Source organism: Manacus vitellinus, unplaced genomic scaffold, assembly GCF_001715985.3.
Source record: "Manacus vitellinus isolate BGI_N305 unplaced genomic scaffold, ASM171598v3 scaffold_9_pilon, whole genome shotgun sequence".
Lineage (NCBI taxonomy): Eukaryota > Metazoa > Chordata > Aves > Passeriformes > Pipridae > Manacus > Manacus vitellinus.
Genome location: NW_021940917.1, coordinates 8,890,948 through 8,906,644, shown reverse-complemented (window position 1 = coordinate 8,906,644; position 15,697 = coordinate 8,890,948). Strand labels below are relative to the sequence as shown.

The 15,697-nt window shown below is 39.2% G+C and overlaps 1 protein-coding gene across 4 annotated transcripts in view; it reads right to left on the bottom strand.

Annotated features, from left to right (window-relative positions):
• PTBP3 (polypyrimidine tract binding protein 3) overlaps nt 1–15,697 on the bottom strand; it is a 50,201-nt gene that overhangs the window by 21,462 nt on the left and 13,042 nt on the right. For all 4 annotated transcript variants that reach the window (XR_003916399.1, XR_003916398.1, XM_029965385.1 and 1 more), the window contains exons 3-7: nt 14,263–14,334; nt 11,834–11,997; nt 10,838–10,984; nt 7,271–7,435; nt 2,194–2,304 (exon numbers count right to left, since the gene is read on the bottom strand). Coding sequence is in view for 2 of the 4 variants with exons in the window: in XM_029965385.1 (XP_029821245.1) it covers nt 2,194–2,304; nt 7,271–7,435; nt 10,838–10,984; nt 11,834–11,997; nt 14,263–14,287 (612 nt within the window). In the remaining 2 variants the exon portion in view is untranslated. The remainder of the gene's footprint in view (nt 1–2,193; nt 2,305–7,270; nt 7,436–10,837; nt 10,985–11,833; nt 11,998–14,262; nt 14,335–15,697) is intronic.

The following is a 15,697-nucleotide window of genomic DNA, read 5'->3' as shown; positions in this document are numbered from 1 at the left end:
TTCTGAGGAAGAACAATGTTCCCTGACAGAAACTGGCACCAGTGAGGATGTGGTGTACAAAGTACCTGATAAAGGAACAAACAACTGATCCTACTGATAACCTATCTAAAGCTGCTGAACTGACACAGTTGGCTTGGAGACATCTGACTGATAGTCAATGACTCTGTACTATAAAAGGCCAGTCCCACTTTTTAACAGCAGGGTCTCCTAACACACCCCTTCTAGAAGTACGTGTGTAGACTCCTCTCTTGGGTGCGGATGCCCCTCAAGGTTACTCTCGGAGGCTAAGCAAGATATTAGCCCACAGTCAGTGCTACTGAGTAATTTTTTTGCTAGCTTTAATATCATTGTTTCAATATTTTTTCAATAAATACTGCACTGTAGTATTAGTTTTATCTATACTATGTGCTAAATAATTCTAATATTTTTAGTCTAATTATTATCATCATCCAGTTAAATAAATAATTTATCTTATTAATATAAATATATTTGTTTTGACATCCTTAATCCAGTGGGACAGACTTGTATAAAGGCTCAGTCACACCTATATAATTCCTTTAAACATAAACTATTAACTAAGTCTGAGGCTAAGATTGGATCCAGCTGCACTTAGCTAAACTCCTCTCTGAGGAGTTTAGAAAGCAAGTGGGTCCTTTCTGCACTTTGTGACACAACAGGAGGGTCTCCCCGGTAAACCTTGTCCAAAGCTTCCATTCTGCCCATGACAGAAGGGCCCACACTGGAGTAGTTAGGGAAGGACTGTATCCTGGCAGAACCACCCAAGCTGGTAAAAGGAACAGTGTGAGGAGGAAAGAGCAGCAAAGTGTTATGGAATGACCGCAGTCCCCATTCCCTACCCCCTGCACTTCTCAGGGGAAGGAGGTAGTGGACTGGGAGGGAAGTGGAGCCTGGGAAGAAGGAATGAGGGAGTAGGAAAGGTGTTTTTACTTTTGTTTTTGTTCAAGGAATGAGGGAGTAGGAAAGGTGTTTTTGTTCCTTACTTATCCTAAGTCAAGTCTGTATGCCTATGACAGTAATTATTGAGCAATCTCCCTGCACTATCTTGACTCACAAGCTTTTTCATTTTTATTTTTCCCCCTGTCCTACTAAAGAAGGGGAGCGAGAGCAGCTTGGTGGGTTCCTGCAGCTAGCCAAAGTTAACCCACCACAGAAAATACACCCGAGGAGGTGAGCTTTCCTTCATCAGTGAGAACATGCATTTTAAAAGTCAGCAAACAGTTTGTTTGAAATTAAGAATTTCAAGATGAAAACACTGATTGTTGTAAATTTCTCACTGAAATTCAAGCAAGTAAAACATGTAATATTCATTTAATTTCTGGGCATTTAACTACACTCTCTTCATTGAACCTTATTGAAACTATTCCATTCTGTTTGAAAGGTAAACCTTTTCGGTCAACTACAGTTACTGTCACTCATCACTACTGACAGTTCTGAGTTTTGTTTTGGTAGACTGGAGAGATAGGCAGAGCAAAACCCTCTGAAATTCAGCAAAGGCAAATGCAGGATTCTTCATCTGGGGAGGAATAACCCCAGGCACCAGCACAGGATGGGGGCCAACCTGCTGTGAAGCAGCTCTGCGGAGGATGTGGGGATACTGGTGGACAACAAAGTGTTCATGAGCCAGCAGTGAGTCCTTGCGGCCAAGCAGGCCAATGGTATCCTGGGGTGCATTAGGAAGAGCATTTCAGTAGGAAGAGGGAGATAATCTGGCTCCTCTGCTCAGCCCTGGTGAAGCCTCAACTGGAGTGCTGTGTCCAGTTCTGGACTCCTCAGGACAAGAGAGAAACGGAGCTCCTGGAGCAGGTCCACTGGAAGGCTACAAAGATGAGGGGACTGGAGCATCTCTCTTACGTAGAAAAGCAGAGGGAGCTAGGCCCGTTCAGCCTTGAGAAGACTGAGAGGGGACTTTATCAATGATTTTTGTTTTGGTAGACTCATACACTTGGGTGTATGCTATATATTTGTTTGCAGTTTGATGATAGAGTGCTGTCCTCTTAACTAATGAGGGATGTCAAAAGTTATTCATGTGCATCAAGAGGGTTAGAATGATGAGAAATCATAAGGCAATGGTCAAGATATCCCCAATGTTCCCCCCTTACCAGAGGGGAGAGGAAACACCCCCCACAAGCAAACAAACAAACAAAAAAATCAATTTGAATACAGCGTACTTACCATTTTGGCACAATATGCATTCATTGCATCAGCATATTGGAGCAACGCTTGGAATTGATTGTTCTTATGGAACATGACAATCTTCAAGACATATCCAAATTTAGAGAAAATCTGTTAAGGAAAAAGCATGGACTTTTAGACCCAATGAATAATTCACGCACTCTAAAAATTAGCATTTAATATTTCAAATAAATTTCTGAAAAGTATGTCTGTTCTGAGAGCTATACACAAATTGAGTGAACTCAGAATTTTGTTTCGGGTAAAAAAATATTTTAAAAAAAGGTTACAAGAGATGGGAAAGAAGGATAAAATTTCCTAAAAGATTTAGCAATAACTGATCAACTAAGAGCAGGGAAGGAGAGCCCAAACAGGCATTTGTCCAATGTCTGCAGAGAAACTGTGGATAATGAATCAGAGTTGAGGTTTGACAAATGAACTTTCCCAAGTCGTAGAATCATAGAATATGCTGGAGTTGGAATGGACCCACAAGGATAATTGAGTCCAACTCATGTTTCTACGCAGGACTCCCCAATGATCACACCCTGTGCCTGACAACATTGCTCAAATGCTTCACCCATTGAGTAACATGGTTATCCAGCTGTGTGCTGGACATTTTGTTCCAGAAGTATCCTGTGAGAGACAGTACCAAAAACTTTGCTGAGGTCCAAAAAAATTACATCAGCTGGCTTTCCCTGATCAATCAGGTGGTTTACCTTGTTGTAGAAGGAAATCAGGTTTGATAAGCAGGACTTCCCTCTCGCAAAGCCATGCTGGCTGTAACCAGTGACTGTGTTGTCCTCCTCAATACCTCCCACAATAATCTTTTCCATGAGTTCACCAGGCCCTGAAGTGAGACTGACAGGCCTGTCATTTCCAGGGTCTTCCTTTTTTGCCCTTCTTGAAAAATCGAGACAACATTTGCCAGCTTCCAGTCACCTGTGACCTCTCTGGATTCCCAAGACAGCTCAAAAATCACTGAGAGAGGTTTTGTGATGACATCAACCAGTTCTTTGAGAATTCTAGGATGAATCCCATCAGGCCCCATAGATTTGTAGGGATCCAGCTGGAGCAGCAGATCCCACACGATTTCAGGGAGTTGATCATCATCGCAGTCATGGTCCTCCAGCTCAGGGCACTGAGACCCTCTTGGTCCATCATCCATGTTGAAGACAGAGGCAAAGAAAGTATTAAACACCTCTGCCTTGTCTCTGTCCCTGTTTGTGTGGGGACCATCCTCATCCTGGAACAGTGATGATATTTCTATACTGCCTTTTGCAATTAACATACTTGGAAAAATCTCTTTCTATTGTCTCCCACGTTTCTGGCAGCTGCAACTCCAGTTTAGCTTTGGCTGCATGGATTTTCTACCTACAGTGGCAAACAGCATCTCTGCATTCTTCCAATGTCCCCTGACCTTGCTTCCACTGGGCATACACCTTCCTTTTTTGCCTTATTTCTGAGAGAAGGCCCTGTCTCAGCCAAGCTGGCCTTCTGCCTCACCTGCTTGACTTCTGACATTTGGGAATTGCTGCTCCTGTGCTCTTAGGCAGTGATGTTTAAAAAGTGACCAGCACTGATGGACCCCAGCACCCGCAAAAACATTTTCCCAGGGGACTTCACTCTGTAATTCCTTGAGCAGCCTGAAGTCTGCTCTCCTCATGTCCACAGGTGAGGTTTTGCTGGCACTTCTCCTCCTGTCAGTAGATCTTTTAAACTCAATCACTTCACAGTCACTGTGGTCAAGACGGCACCAATCTCCACTTTGCTCACGAGATCTACTCTGTGGACAAGCAGCAGATCAAGGAGGGCATCTTCCCAAGTCAGCTCCCTTAAAACCTGTTCCATAAAGTTGTCATCCAGATTTTTCAGGAACCTTCTGGCCCAGACTGCACCAGCTGTGCAATGCTTTGATGCTTCCAGTTGTTTCTGGCAAGCTGAAGTCCCCTGTAGGAACAAGGGCAGTTGACTTGGAACTGTTCCTTAAAGAATAATTCCCTGGTGTCATTGTCCTGGCTGAGAGGTCTATAGCAGACTCTCACAGTGACATCTGCATTATTTGTTTGTCCCTGGATTCTCACCCAGAGACTCTCCACTGTGCTATTGCCAGCTGTGAACTCCACACATCCTAACCCTTCTGTTACACACAGTGCCACCCCTCTGTCTCTTCTGCCCTGCCTATCCCTCCTGAAGAGCCTGTAAACGTCCAACAGAGCATTCCAGTCACAGGTCTCATCCCACCAGGTTTCTCTTATGTCAAGTCTCTGGGACTGGGCCAAAGCTTGAAGTTCCTCTGGTTCATTCCTCATGCTGCGTGCATTGGTGCAGAAACATTTCAGGTGTGGGACATTGTAGTCAACAGCTCATGAAGCAGATAGACAGATCCCATTAATGCCCATTTCCTGAAGTTTGGCACACCATCCCATTGCTCATCACTAGCAAGTCTGGTGTTTCCCCCTTCCCAGCTAGTTTAAAGCTCTATCAATGAGCCCCACTAGCTCCTGTGCAAGAACTCTTGGGTTTCTTCTTTCTCCCCTCTGAGATAGGTGCATCCCATCAGGCGTCAGTAGGCCAGGTGTTGAATAGATCATCTGGTCAAAAAATCCAGAATTTTTCAAATTACACCAGAGTGGGAGCCATGCATTGACCTGACAGATCTGCCTATTCCTATCAACATTATTCCTTGTTTCTGGAAGTCAGCTGAGATGGGAACGGCAAACTGCCTTTCAAGGTATCCACCTATACATTCTGTACCTCAAACAAATTCAGCAAATTTGCTAGCCAAAAATACAACTTAAATAGGTGATGTGTTTACAAAGATCCATTGTCCAAACTAGAAGACAAAGAGGAAAGGAGCAAGACAAAGACTTAGACTGGAACCAACTCACATACTTTACAATCAAATGGTATTTGATTTATTGCAAATGCAAACATTACAGAAATATTTTGAAAGGATGAAATTAAATATGTATACACGCAAAATGAGAGTGTGCACTACATGGAAGTGTCTATACAAAAGCAAAGGCACAAGGAGTGAGGACAACATTAAAGCTAGGATATATCATTCAAGTACAGGAAAACTATATCTAAATTAACAGTGAAAGAGGAAAGGTGAGCTTGTGAAATACTAACAGTTTTGTAACAAACTGTTAGAATCAATGCATAGTCAGGAAAGCAGAAACCCCTGAGAAGTATTAAACCTGCAATGGAAAGAAAGGCCATACATAAGGATAAATATCTTTTGCCAGCCTAGAATCATGGGTAGAAGACCAGTGTCCCAACCCTTTGTGCCCAGTCTTTCATTTCTGAGAAACAAGATTTTAAAGCTGCAGTCATCATTTTGTCATAGGAAATGGAACAGAAACCTTTCCACAGCTATTTAAAATTAGCCATTGATTTCCTGTTCATAAAGCACTTCCTCTTAAGAAAGGTCTAACTGCAGCTTCCCAACATATGCTTTTCCATGTTTATCCAGAGGACTAAATAGATCTTTTTAAGGTAATGAAATTCAATATACTCCTGCTTGGTTTTAAACCTAAATACCCTGTATATATCAATTTTGTTTCTGCACAGATAAAACTGCATATTCTGTTGCTTATGATAAATATTTTAAGGTAAATTGAGGTTTAAAAAGTTAATTTCTTGACAAGCAGTTATAACTTACAAAATAAAATTGAAGCTTTGGATGACAGTTTGCCTACTAGTGTTCCATATGATGCTATACTTGATGCAACTTTTCATTTGTATTAACCTTATCACACTTAAAGCAATGTTAGATTGTAGCTATGAGGCACAAAGCACTGCTTTAATTAGAGGAGACTGCCCCCCGATAAGAACTGCAAATAAGATCCCTTTTCAAATATTGCTAAATTTTATAGACCTATTGCAAAAGTAGTTCAGTGAGGGTCACTGGGCAATTCAGAGACTGAAAATATCCTTCTACTTTGCTGAAGTAAACTTTAATCATATTAAACTAACATGAATTTCCTCTTTGCTGTTGCACTGTTAAAACTAGCACAGTTCCCATAACCACAGAAGCTTGTTCTCAGGTTATTCTGAGTGCACTAATAATCCCAAGCAGTTGACATAGTATTTGTACAAGTTCAGTAACGAGTGAACAACACTCAAAGAAAGTTTAGATCAGGTAAATTACTACATCAAAGTGAAAACTACTATACTAGTTAATGAGTATCATGGTGGGGAGAAACAGAGAAAGAGAAAATTCTAAGAGATAAGAAGAAAAATGAAGTGTTGCTAACAATCATCTATTGTTTGAGATCATAGCAGAGCAGGAAAAAAATCTTCCAGGACTGCAGATTCTTGTAAAATCATCCCAGTTATTTTAAATCACATTCGTTTCAGAAACTCCTACTTGGGGCATGTCTTTTCCTGTATAAATTTACTAGTAATTACAAAAGTTTTTCAGTACCTGTAAAAACATCAACAAATCTTTTGGGCACAAAGAAGTGGTCTCAAAGTTATTGTTTTTAAACTTAGAGCTCTCAGCAGCATAACCCAAATACCTAGCAGAAGTTACAGTAATGTCTTTCATAGCTGTAGTCTACCACTATTCAGGGCTTTCAGAGGTAGTTAAATGTCATTCTAGTAGTCGATGAACAACCAGAAACATTTGTAAAGCAACTTGCATTTTACATCACTTGCATTGAATTATAGAAGTGCATATAAGCACTAAAATATAATGCAAACTACTGACGTTACTCAGTACAAAGAGCGCTAAAATATGGATCCACAAGTTCATAACAATCAGTATTTCACTAGTTCATCATGGGGGCATAAATCAGAAGTAACAGTTCAAGTTCATTGCTGCTTCCACAGAAAGGAAATGAGGTAAAAATGACAATGTGAAAAGCAGGGTACAGAAGCCTTGTTTACTGGAATTTCATCTGTGCAGAACTATTTCAAACCTAGATCTCTAAACTACAAGAAATAATTTTAAAGAGGCAGTCCTCACTCAAAAGATTAAGGATCCACAGGTACTTAAAAAAATAAATTCGTGGATTTACAACAGCAACATTGGAACAGACTGTAATTTATCTTTTTTTTAAGCAATCCTCATTACCTGATACAGCATTTCTAAAGTGATAGGGTAAAAAACATTTTCAACAACGATTCGAAGAACAGAACCTTGACTTGGAAGGTGTCCACCTTCACCATCAAGAGCACTTGTAATAGCCACGCTTCCATGCTGCACAGCATTCACACCTTGCAATGCAGCCTGGGGTCTCTGAAATTACAGCACAGCAGAAAGCATAATTAATTTACATGCAAATTATCATACTGAAACAAAGGTCTCTTAGAAGAAAAGCACATAAAATGCAACTACAGAAAAAGGTAGTTCCTTCATATGATTGTTGATTCAGATCCCACATTAATAAAGGTAAATCATACCTCTTCCTTTCCATGCCCCTCCCTTACAACTGATCAGTGTAATTCACAAAATTACAACTGTTTTTTTAATTAAATTGTTACTACTTTATAATGTCATATAACCACAATTTTGCTTTAATTCAGTAAGGTTTTGACATTTATAGATTTTTCCAGCAATACTGTTGATGACAGTATTGATCACAATATTGTAATAGACTAACAACCAGTCAGTGCCCATAAAACTATTTGCTCTGCTTTTTGAGGATTTCATTTTCTTCAGAAACTGAGATTTGGTGGGGATAAGCTTAAAGGTGTATACCCTGCTCTTCTTTCAGAGTCAAGTTATCAACCACTCCTCCAACTGGAATTTTGTCTCTACACTTGTTTTTCAGCTCCTCTGAGTAGCAGAACTATGGAGACATGCTCCTTTCCAAATATAATGTTGTGACTTGAAATCGTCTCAGCTACACTGTTTTTTTGGAAGACAGACTAAACAGGGCACATCATACAGACGTTCCCCAGTTTCAGAAAAAATATAACCCTGCAAATTAATCTGTACTTCAGGCCTGAGCCTAGACACTAGGATAGTAACATAGTGTTCAGCTGCTTTGCTAAGGTATGAGACTCAAATATAAGAAACATAAGTGCCCCCTCTCCAATTTTTAAAAGTAGACAACATTTTTCGAGAAGAAAGCAAGTGCTATGCACCAAGTTAAATACTCAGAAAGAGATTCAAGGAGTCTTATTTGCAAATATATGTATGGTTATATTTGGCTGTTACGCAAACCACATCCTTAAAAAAAAAGCTTGCTGTTTATTTGTTTTTGCAGATTAAAAAAAAATCAATCCAACAATCTTAGATGAGGAAACAGCCAAATAACATTTACCAGACTGACAAGCTTACAAGACTTCAGTGTCTTTTGTGTGAGCACAAATTAAAAATTATTAATGATTTATGCCTCTATCACTACTTGCAACATTCTTACAGAAAACAAAATCATGATATACACATTGCAGTATATAACTCAGGTAACTAAATGGGAGGTCAATTGAAAATCATCCAGGAATCAAAAATCCAAACAGATTTCAACCACAATATGATGGTTTGTGTGGTCTGATCTTATTGTGCAAAGAGTATTTCCTTGCTTAGAGATTAGGATATAAATCACTCATCTGCATTTTTCAATTCATATTCTTAAGAAATCAATTTTTAGTACTTCAGAACTACAAGGAAGAAATTAATTCTGGTGTTTGGCATGTGTACCAGGCTTCTTTCCAGCTGGTTAGCCACCAGTGTAAAGTGGTACCTGAGGTTACTCTTCAGGTGCAGGAGCTGGCATTTCCCTTTCTTGAACTTAATGAGGTTCCTCCTGCCAGTTCATTTCTCCAGCTTTTCAAGATCCCTCTGAATGACAGCACAACCATTCCATGTGTCAACTACTCCTCCTAGGTCTGTGTTGTCAGCAAACTTGCTTAGCATGTTCCCCATCCCATTATTCAAGGGATTAATGAAGATGCTAAACAGTACTGGACAAAGTATCAACCCCTAGGGCACTCTACCAGTGACCCAACCTCAACTAAACTTCATGCTACTTCAGAACCATTTTAGCCTTTTAAATCACCTCACAATCTACTTAACAAGACTGCATTTAATCAGTTTATCTATTGGGATGTTACTGGAAACAACACTGAAATTGTTGCCAAAGTCAAGATAAACAATATCCACTGCTCTCCTCTCATCCACCAAACCTGTCATCTCACCATAGAAGACCATCACATTTGTCAGGCTTTACATCCTTTTGAAAAACCCATGCTGACTTTTCCTAACCCCTTTCTTCTCCTTAGAACATTTGGACATGGTTTCCAGGATGAGTTGCTTCATTCCCTTCCTAAGGACTGAAGTAAGGCTGATCAACCAGTGGTTCCCTGGTTCTTCCTTGTTGTCCTTCGTTAAGATAGGAGAGATTATTTTCTTTTTTCCTAGTCCTCTGGAACCTCTTTCAACTTCTATGAGATTACAAGACTGTAAGAGTGGCATTGCAATGACATTGACAAGCTCCCTCAGCACTCATAACTGTATCTCATTAGGATCAAAGACTTTTTGCTTATCCAATTCATTTAAATGTTCCCTAGTGAGATTCTTCTCTATTTCTTTCATCAAGACTTTCCTACTGTTCTCACTTGCTTGGTACTCAGTGGCAAGTCTTAACCACTAAAGGCTGAAGAGATGGCATCCAGAACTTCAGCCTTTTCCATGTCCTTTGTCACCAGAGTCCCTACCCCCATTCAGCAGCAGGCCCACATATTCAAAAAAAAAAAAAAATCTTATTTCTACTGCTGATACACTTTGAGGAGCCATACTTGCTGCTTTTCACACCACTCACCAGAGACAACTCCATGTGATCTTTGACTTTCCTAACCACAACCCTGCATGCTCACATAATGCTCTATAATTCTGGGGCACCTGTCCATAATTCCAACTTTTCTATACCTCTCTTTCATGTTTAAGTTCAATCAGGAGCATCTTGTTCATCCAGGCAGCCTTCCTGCCACCCTCACTTTGTTTCTTGCTCATCAGGAGCAAGCTTTGAGCTTGAGCTCCTCCACAGTAATTTTACAGATATTGAGAAGTCTCTGTCTGAAAGAAGTTACTGCTGAAATAAAAAGACAGGCATTATATATATCAGAACTTGACTACTGATGTGAAAAGTAGTCTATTCACTAATGTTGTGGTTCAACCCTGGTAGGCAGCGAAGTGCCACAGCTGCTCAGACACCTTCCCCCAGCAGGATGGGGAAAGGAATTGGAAGAGTAAAAGAGAGAAAACCGATGGGCTGGGTTACAGACAATTGAACAGGCAAAGCAAGAGTTGCACGTGTAAGCAAAGCAAAATAAGGAACTCCTTTACTATTTCCCATTGGCAGAAAGGTGTTCAGACATTTCCAGGAAAATACAGCTTCATTGAACATAACAATTACTCAGAAAGAAGAAGGCCACAACTTGGAGCATCCTCCCTTCCTCATCTTTCCCCCAGCTTTCTATGCTGAGCACAACATCATATGGTGTGGGATATCCCTTGGGTCAGTTGGGATCAACTGTCCCAGCTGGGTCCTCTCCCAACTTCTTATGCACTCACACTGGCAATGGGAGAAGCCAAAAAGGCCTTGATACTTTCTGTCACAAGTTGCTACAAGGAAAATTAACTCTGTCCTAGCCAAAACCAATACAGCATTCTGTTAAATGGAAATATTATACTTACAGCCTGATTATGTAGATTTTCAGTCTTAAGTTCTTTGTAATTGGAATACTGAATATAAACTGGCCGATTGTGGAGGTGAGGTGTAGCAGGAGTATAGTAGTTCACCATAGAAACAGCAGCTTCTGTAGAAGCCATTTCCAAAAATGCCTGTAACCAATACATAGCTCACTTCAGTGCTGTTTTTGTTTACAGGAGAGAACAAAGCATCGAAACATCATTTTTTCCCAATTCCACTCTCACTAGAAAAAGATGATGTGAAAGTAAAGTACTGGTTTGCTCAGCATTAAAATGCACTTGTGTGTGCATGTTTATGGGGTTTTGTGGGTTTTCTCATGAAGCTTTACATTGTAAGTACATTAAGTCATTAAAGAAGAGGTGGAATAAGTATTATATATGGGAAGCAACACCACTAAAAATACCACAATGCTAATGAATTTATTACATTTCTGAATCCAAGCATTATTACCTAGCTAGCAGATACACATACTGATTGAAAAAGTAGGAACAGGACACTAAACATCTATCAGTTTATGCATCATATTAACCCAGATGGCTCTAGACAATTTTTTGAATGAATGCCTACTATTTTTACAATTTCAGTGTTTATTCATGGTGTGAACTATTCTGTCACATCTAATAGAATTAAAAAGATGTTAAAAAATTAACAGGCATGTTAGTAACTTAGGCAGGCTATTTCAAGACATACATCTACATCAACAGAGACAATATAGTTCTTTATCATCCATATGTTCTTACCTAAAGTGTACATAATGTTTAGCAATATTATTAACAAGTTTCTAGATCATTATTTAATTCAAAGTATTAAGAATTTAAAATAAATTTCATAACGTTCTTTCACATTTGAAAATATGAAAATCTTGAACTATCAATGAAATATTTAGACATTGTTGCAATCATTTCAGTCAAACGCAGGACCTAAATATGAACCACATCTTCAGCCTTGCCTTTGTAATTGAAACACTGAAAATTACATACCTGACCTTTTCCTTTTAGCATCAAGAAATTGGTTACTTTGCCAAAAGGGAGACCTAATGCAATGACTTCTGCTCCAGTAACATCACTTGGAATTTGACGAATATGAAGGACACGTGAAGGCAAACATTGTGATTTGCCCCCTTTGATTTTTTTCTTCTCATTGTCTAAAATATTTTAGGGAAGGAGACAGACAAGCAAACAAGATAAACTTATTGCACAGTGTAGACACCAAAACCTAAAAAAAAAAAACAAACTGCTGTCTCAGGACTGACTTAGGTATAGCTCTTTGAATCTTAAGAAAAGACAGTTCATATATAACCACAGTGCAGTGTAAGAAGACCTCATAAACTATTCCAAACATCAACTGCAATGGGAAGGTGTGTTGTGTTTGTTTGGCTTTGGTTTGGGCTTGTTTATTTTCTTGTGGTTTAGCTTTGTGTTTTGAGGGTTTTTTTAAATTCTTACAGACACACAGGCCAATAACTTCTTCCCAAATGCCCACATAAGGTATTTACAAGTGTTAGTTGCACAGTAGACGGGTAAGTCAAAACTGAGATGTAATATATTAAATTTTCTTAATCACTAACTTATCTTCCTGCGGCTGAGGTGTAAACTCAAAGGGTCTTTATTTATTTATTTTATTAAAGAAAATGTGCTGTTCCATTTAAGTTTTGAAAAGTCTTTGGAAAGGATGCACAGCATGGATTCCATACAAACTCTAAAGTTTTCTACTTTGGCAAACTGCCTTTTTTTTTTTTTAAACATGTGCCTATTTGGATCCTGTAACAGCTAAGTGACCAACGATTACTTTTCAAGGAGATGACTCAGAGTTCTTGAGAGCACTTTTACACAGAACATCACATCTGGAACAGGCATATTGTTCTAGAAGCAGCTGTAATGAAGGCAAGAGAGACAGTCTTAACACCTAATGTCTTGCATTTAGCCTTCCAATGAGAACAACAAAAGATGAGGAAGAAATATTTGTATGAGCTTTACAAGAAACTTCAGATTTTGCTGTCCATTTTGAGTACAGTCTAAGGTTCAAAAGTGGTTTAAACAAGTCATTCTGTATTACAGAGGGTTCTTTTATTAGTGGAAGACTCTAAAACTCCAAGTTAGATGATCTAAGCCCCAACCATGGCACACTCATAAGCCAAGTTAACAGTTCCCCCACCTGCAAAACAGAAAAGTCGATTATGCATTGATTTTTCTATCAAGAAATTTTATATGGCTTCATGTGCTCTATATGCATTCTGAAAATTGTGAATATCTGGTACACTTGTTGGGGATGAGACTAAAACAAACATGAACATATTAAACACTTACCAGTACCAAGCCATGACAGGATATATTACTATTAAAGCCTAACAATCCATTCTATGTTTTACTTTTGAGGTTCAAAATGGACAAGATATCCTTGACTTTACTAAGTTACTTGACTTAAAGTTAACTTTTGCAGCCATTGGCCACTAATACTTCAAGACCACCTATGCTGGAAGTACCACTAAAGGAAGCAGTTCCTAGCTTTCTCTCAGTTTCTTGTCTGATCTAAAACTATAGGTAGACATATACATTTGCCACATCTTTCTCAACACGTGAAGAGGGCAGAGCATAAGTTTCTTCGCATGGTAGTACAGTTTAACATGTCTGAAGAAACATGTGGCTGTGGTTTCACAGTGAGCCATCCACATAGCTTTAATGAACCCAGTTTCCTTACCCTGCATCTGCCTATCCAACTTCCCACCACTTTCCCAACAAAACCCCACTCTGCTGGTTTTGCACTACATATCTGAACAATAATCTGTGCCAAATCTAGAAAACATCTGATCAGGAGAAAAAAAGGAGTATTTTTTTACTGCTTTCCTTGCAAAAACATTACCATCCATCTCAACCCATGGAGAGATTGCTTGGGGACAAGAACTGGCAGAAAACATCTGAAACCAAATCACAGGACTGTCTGTGTTGCTCCTCAAAAAGTTTTAGAGGTAGTGTAGAAAGCAAGAACAAGAACACCAAGGGGAATCAGCTGAACTTTTTATCATGAATCCACATAATGTTCCTTATGTTCCACCAAACTCAGATGGGTGTCTTTGTAATCCTGACAGCATAGAAATACTTCAAATTAAATTCCTTTCAAGCATTCAACTACAGGAAAATTGAATAGGCATTTGACAGTCTGTATAGAAGGTATCTGATTGATCATGATTATAGAAAACAGACTTTTTATTTTTTTCCATTTCAACTGATCATTTTTGGAGCTCCTCAATACTGTCATGGAATTGGGTAGGCTCACATGCCAGTACTGTTGGGAGTCATATTACAGTTCAGTCATGCTTATGGTGACAATAAAGAATACCAAAAAAAAAAAAAAAAAAAAAGGCAGAGGAAACACACACTGTTGAAGAACTGTGATATTTTTTTACATATACCTGTAGTTGGAGTAGAATTGCTCATGGTAAACGATCTGTTACTGACACCAGAAGAAGTTCGTCAGGACCACACTAAGAAATAAAAGACAAGATTACCAGTAAAAGTTGTTACAGAGAAACAGAGAAAACTTAATATAAAAGTTAAATTACTCCTGTAATTTAACCTTCCCAAGAACACCTCCCTTCTATACACTGAGAACTTATTTTTCAGGAAAAAAAATGCCAAACAGAACTTTTCCCCCATCTCAAGAAGTAAGTTCAGCTGTTACACTTCTTACTTACATTTATCCCACTACAGTTTATATTTTAAAATTTCAAGAATAATGCTTAAGAATGCTTATGAAAAAAAATGAGCTGGCTGCAGGCTCCAGGTCTGCAATACAGCATTGCTTTCCACATATGAGCAAACAAACAGCCACACAGGTGAAGTCAGCATTTGTGACTGGACACAGAACAAAACTAATTCAAGACATATTTAAATATACCTATGGCAGTTAAAAAAAACCCACCACAAACTAATCCTTGTCCTAAGAATTTGATCGTAGATCATATGTATTTAGAAAAAATTGTACTGAAAAATCAAAGTATGTACTTTGAGAACACTGGCAATTTGAGGTTCTAACTACTAACAGGGAGGATTTTGAGCACTACAGTTTCACATTTAGCTGTTTGTAAAGCCTGTTTACTCATTAAGACTGCTGCAGAATTCCACCTAAGCCTCAGCTTCAAAATCCCAACAAGAAACAAGATACCACAACACCTCTGAAAGGCAGTTAAGGTTCCTGAAATTTTCACCATACTCTTCTAAAAAGCATTTTAATTAAAAAGTTGAGTCTAAGGGAGTGATTCTACAAGATGGAATAAGCTGATGCAAACAACTCCTTACCACTTTGGTGGAAAAAGAGGTTCCCATTGCCCTTGGTCCAGGAGCCCCACCTGCTCGTGGGCATGACCTATTTATCTTGCACCAGCCCCGGTGCCCAAGAGTATTTCCATGAGATGAATCAATTCTCCAACCTGCCAGCACTCTATGCTGAGCTAGATTAGTTAATCAGCTGAAAGAGTGCCAAAATCCACTGCAAAGAAAGAGGAGATGGGACGAAGAACAGCAGCAGCAAGTCATCATGCTGGCTTGTATTGGCTGCAAAAGTACTGCTCAGGGTACTGGTTTATAAGCTGCCTGTGCTTAAAGGAGCAGTTTGGTTCTTTTCATCCTCGTTAACCATGTGTTCCTGCTGCTTCCCCAGTGTGGGAAGGTCATTCACAACTGAAGGCTGAGAAACCTCTTCAGCCAAATTCAGCTGTGCAGGAAGAAGCACAGGTGTTAGTGTGGGATGGAGGAAAACATGAGTGTGTTCATCCCTCTCTAGCAGCAGTACAGACTTATTATTTTTAAACATGAAACTGCATCTTAACAGTATAGTTAAATGCAACA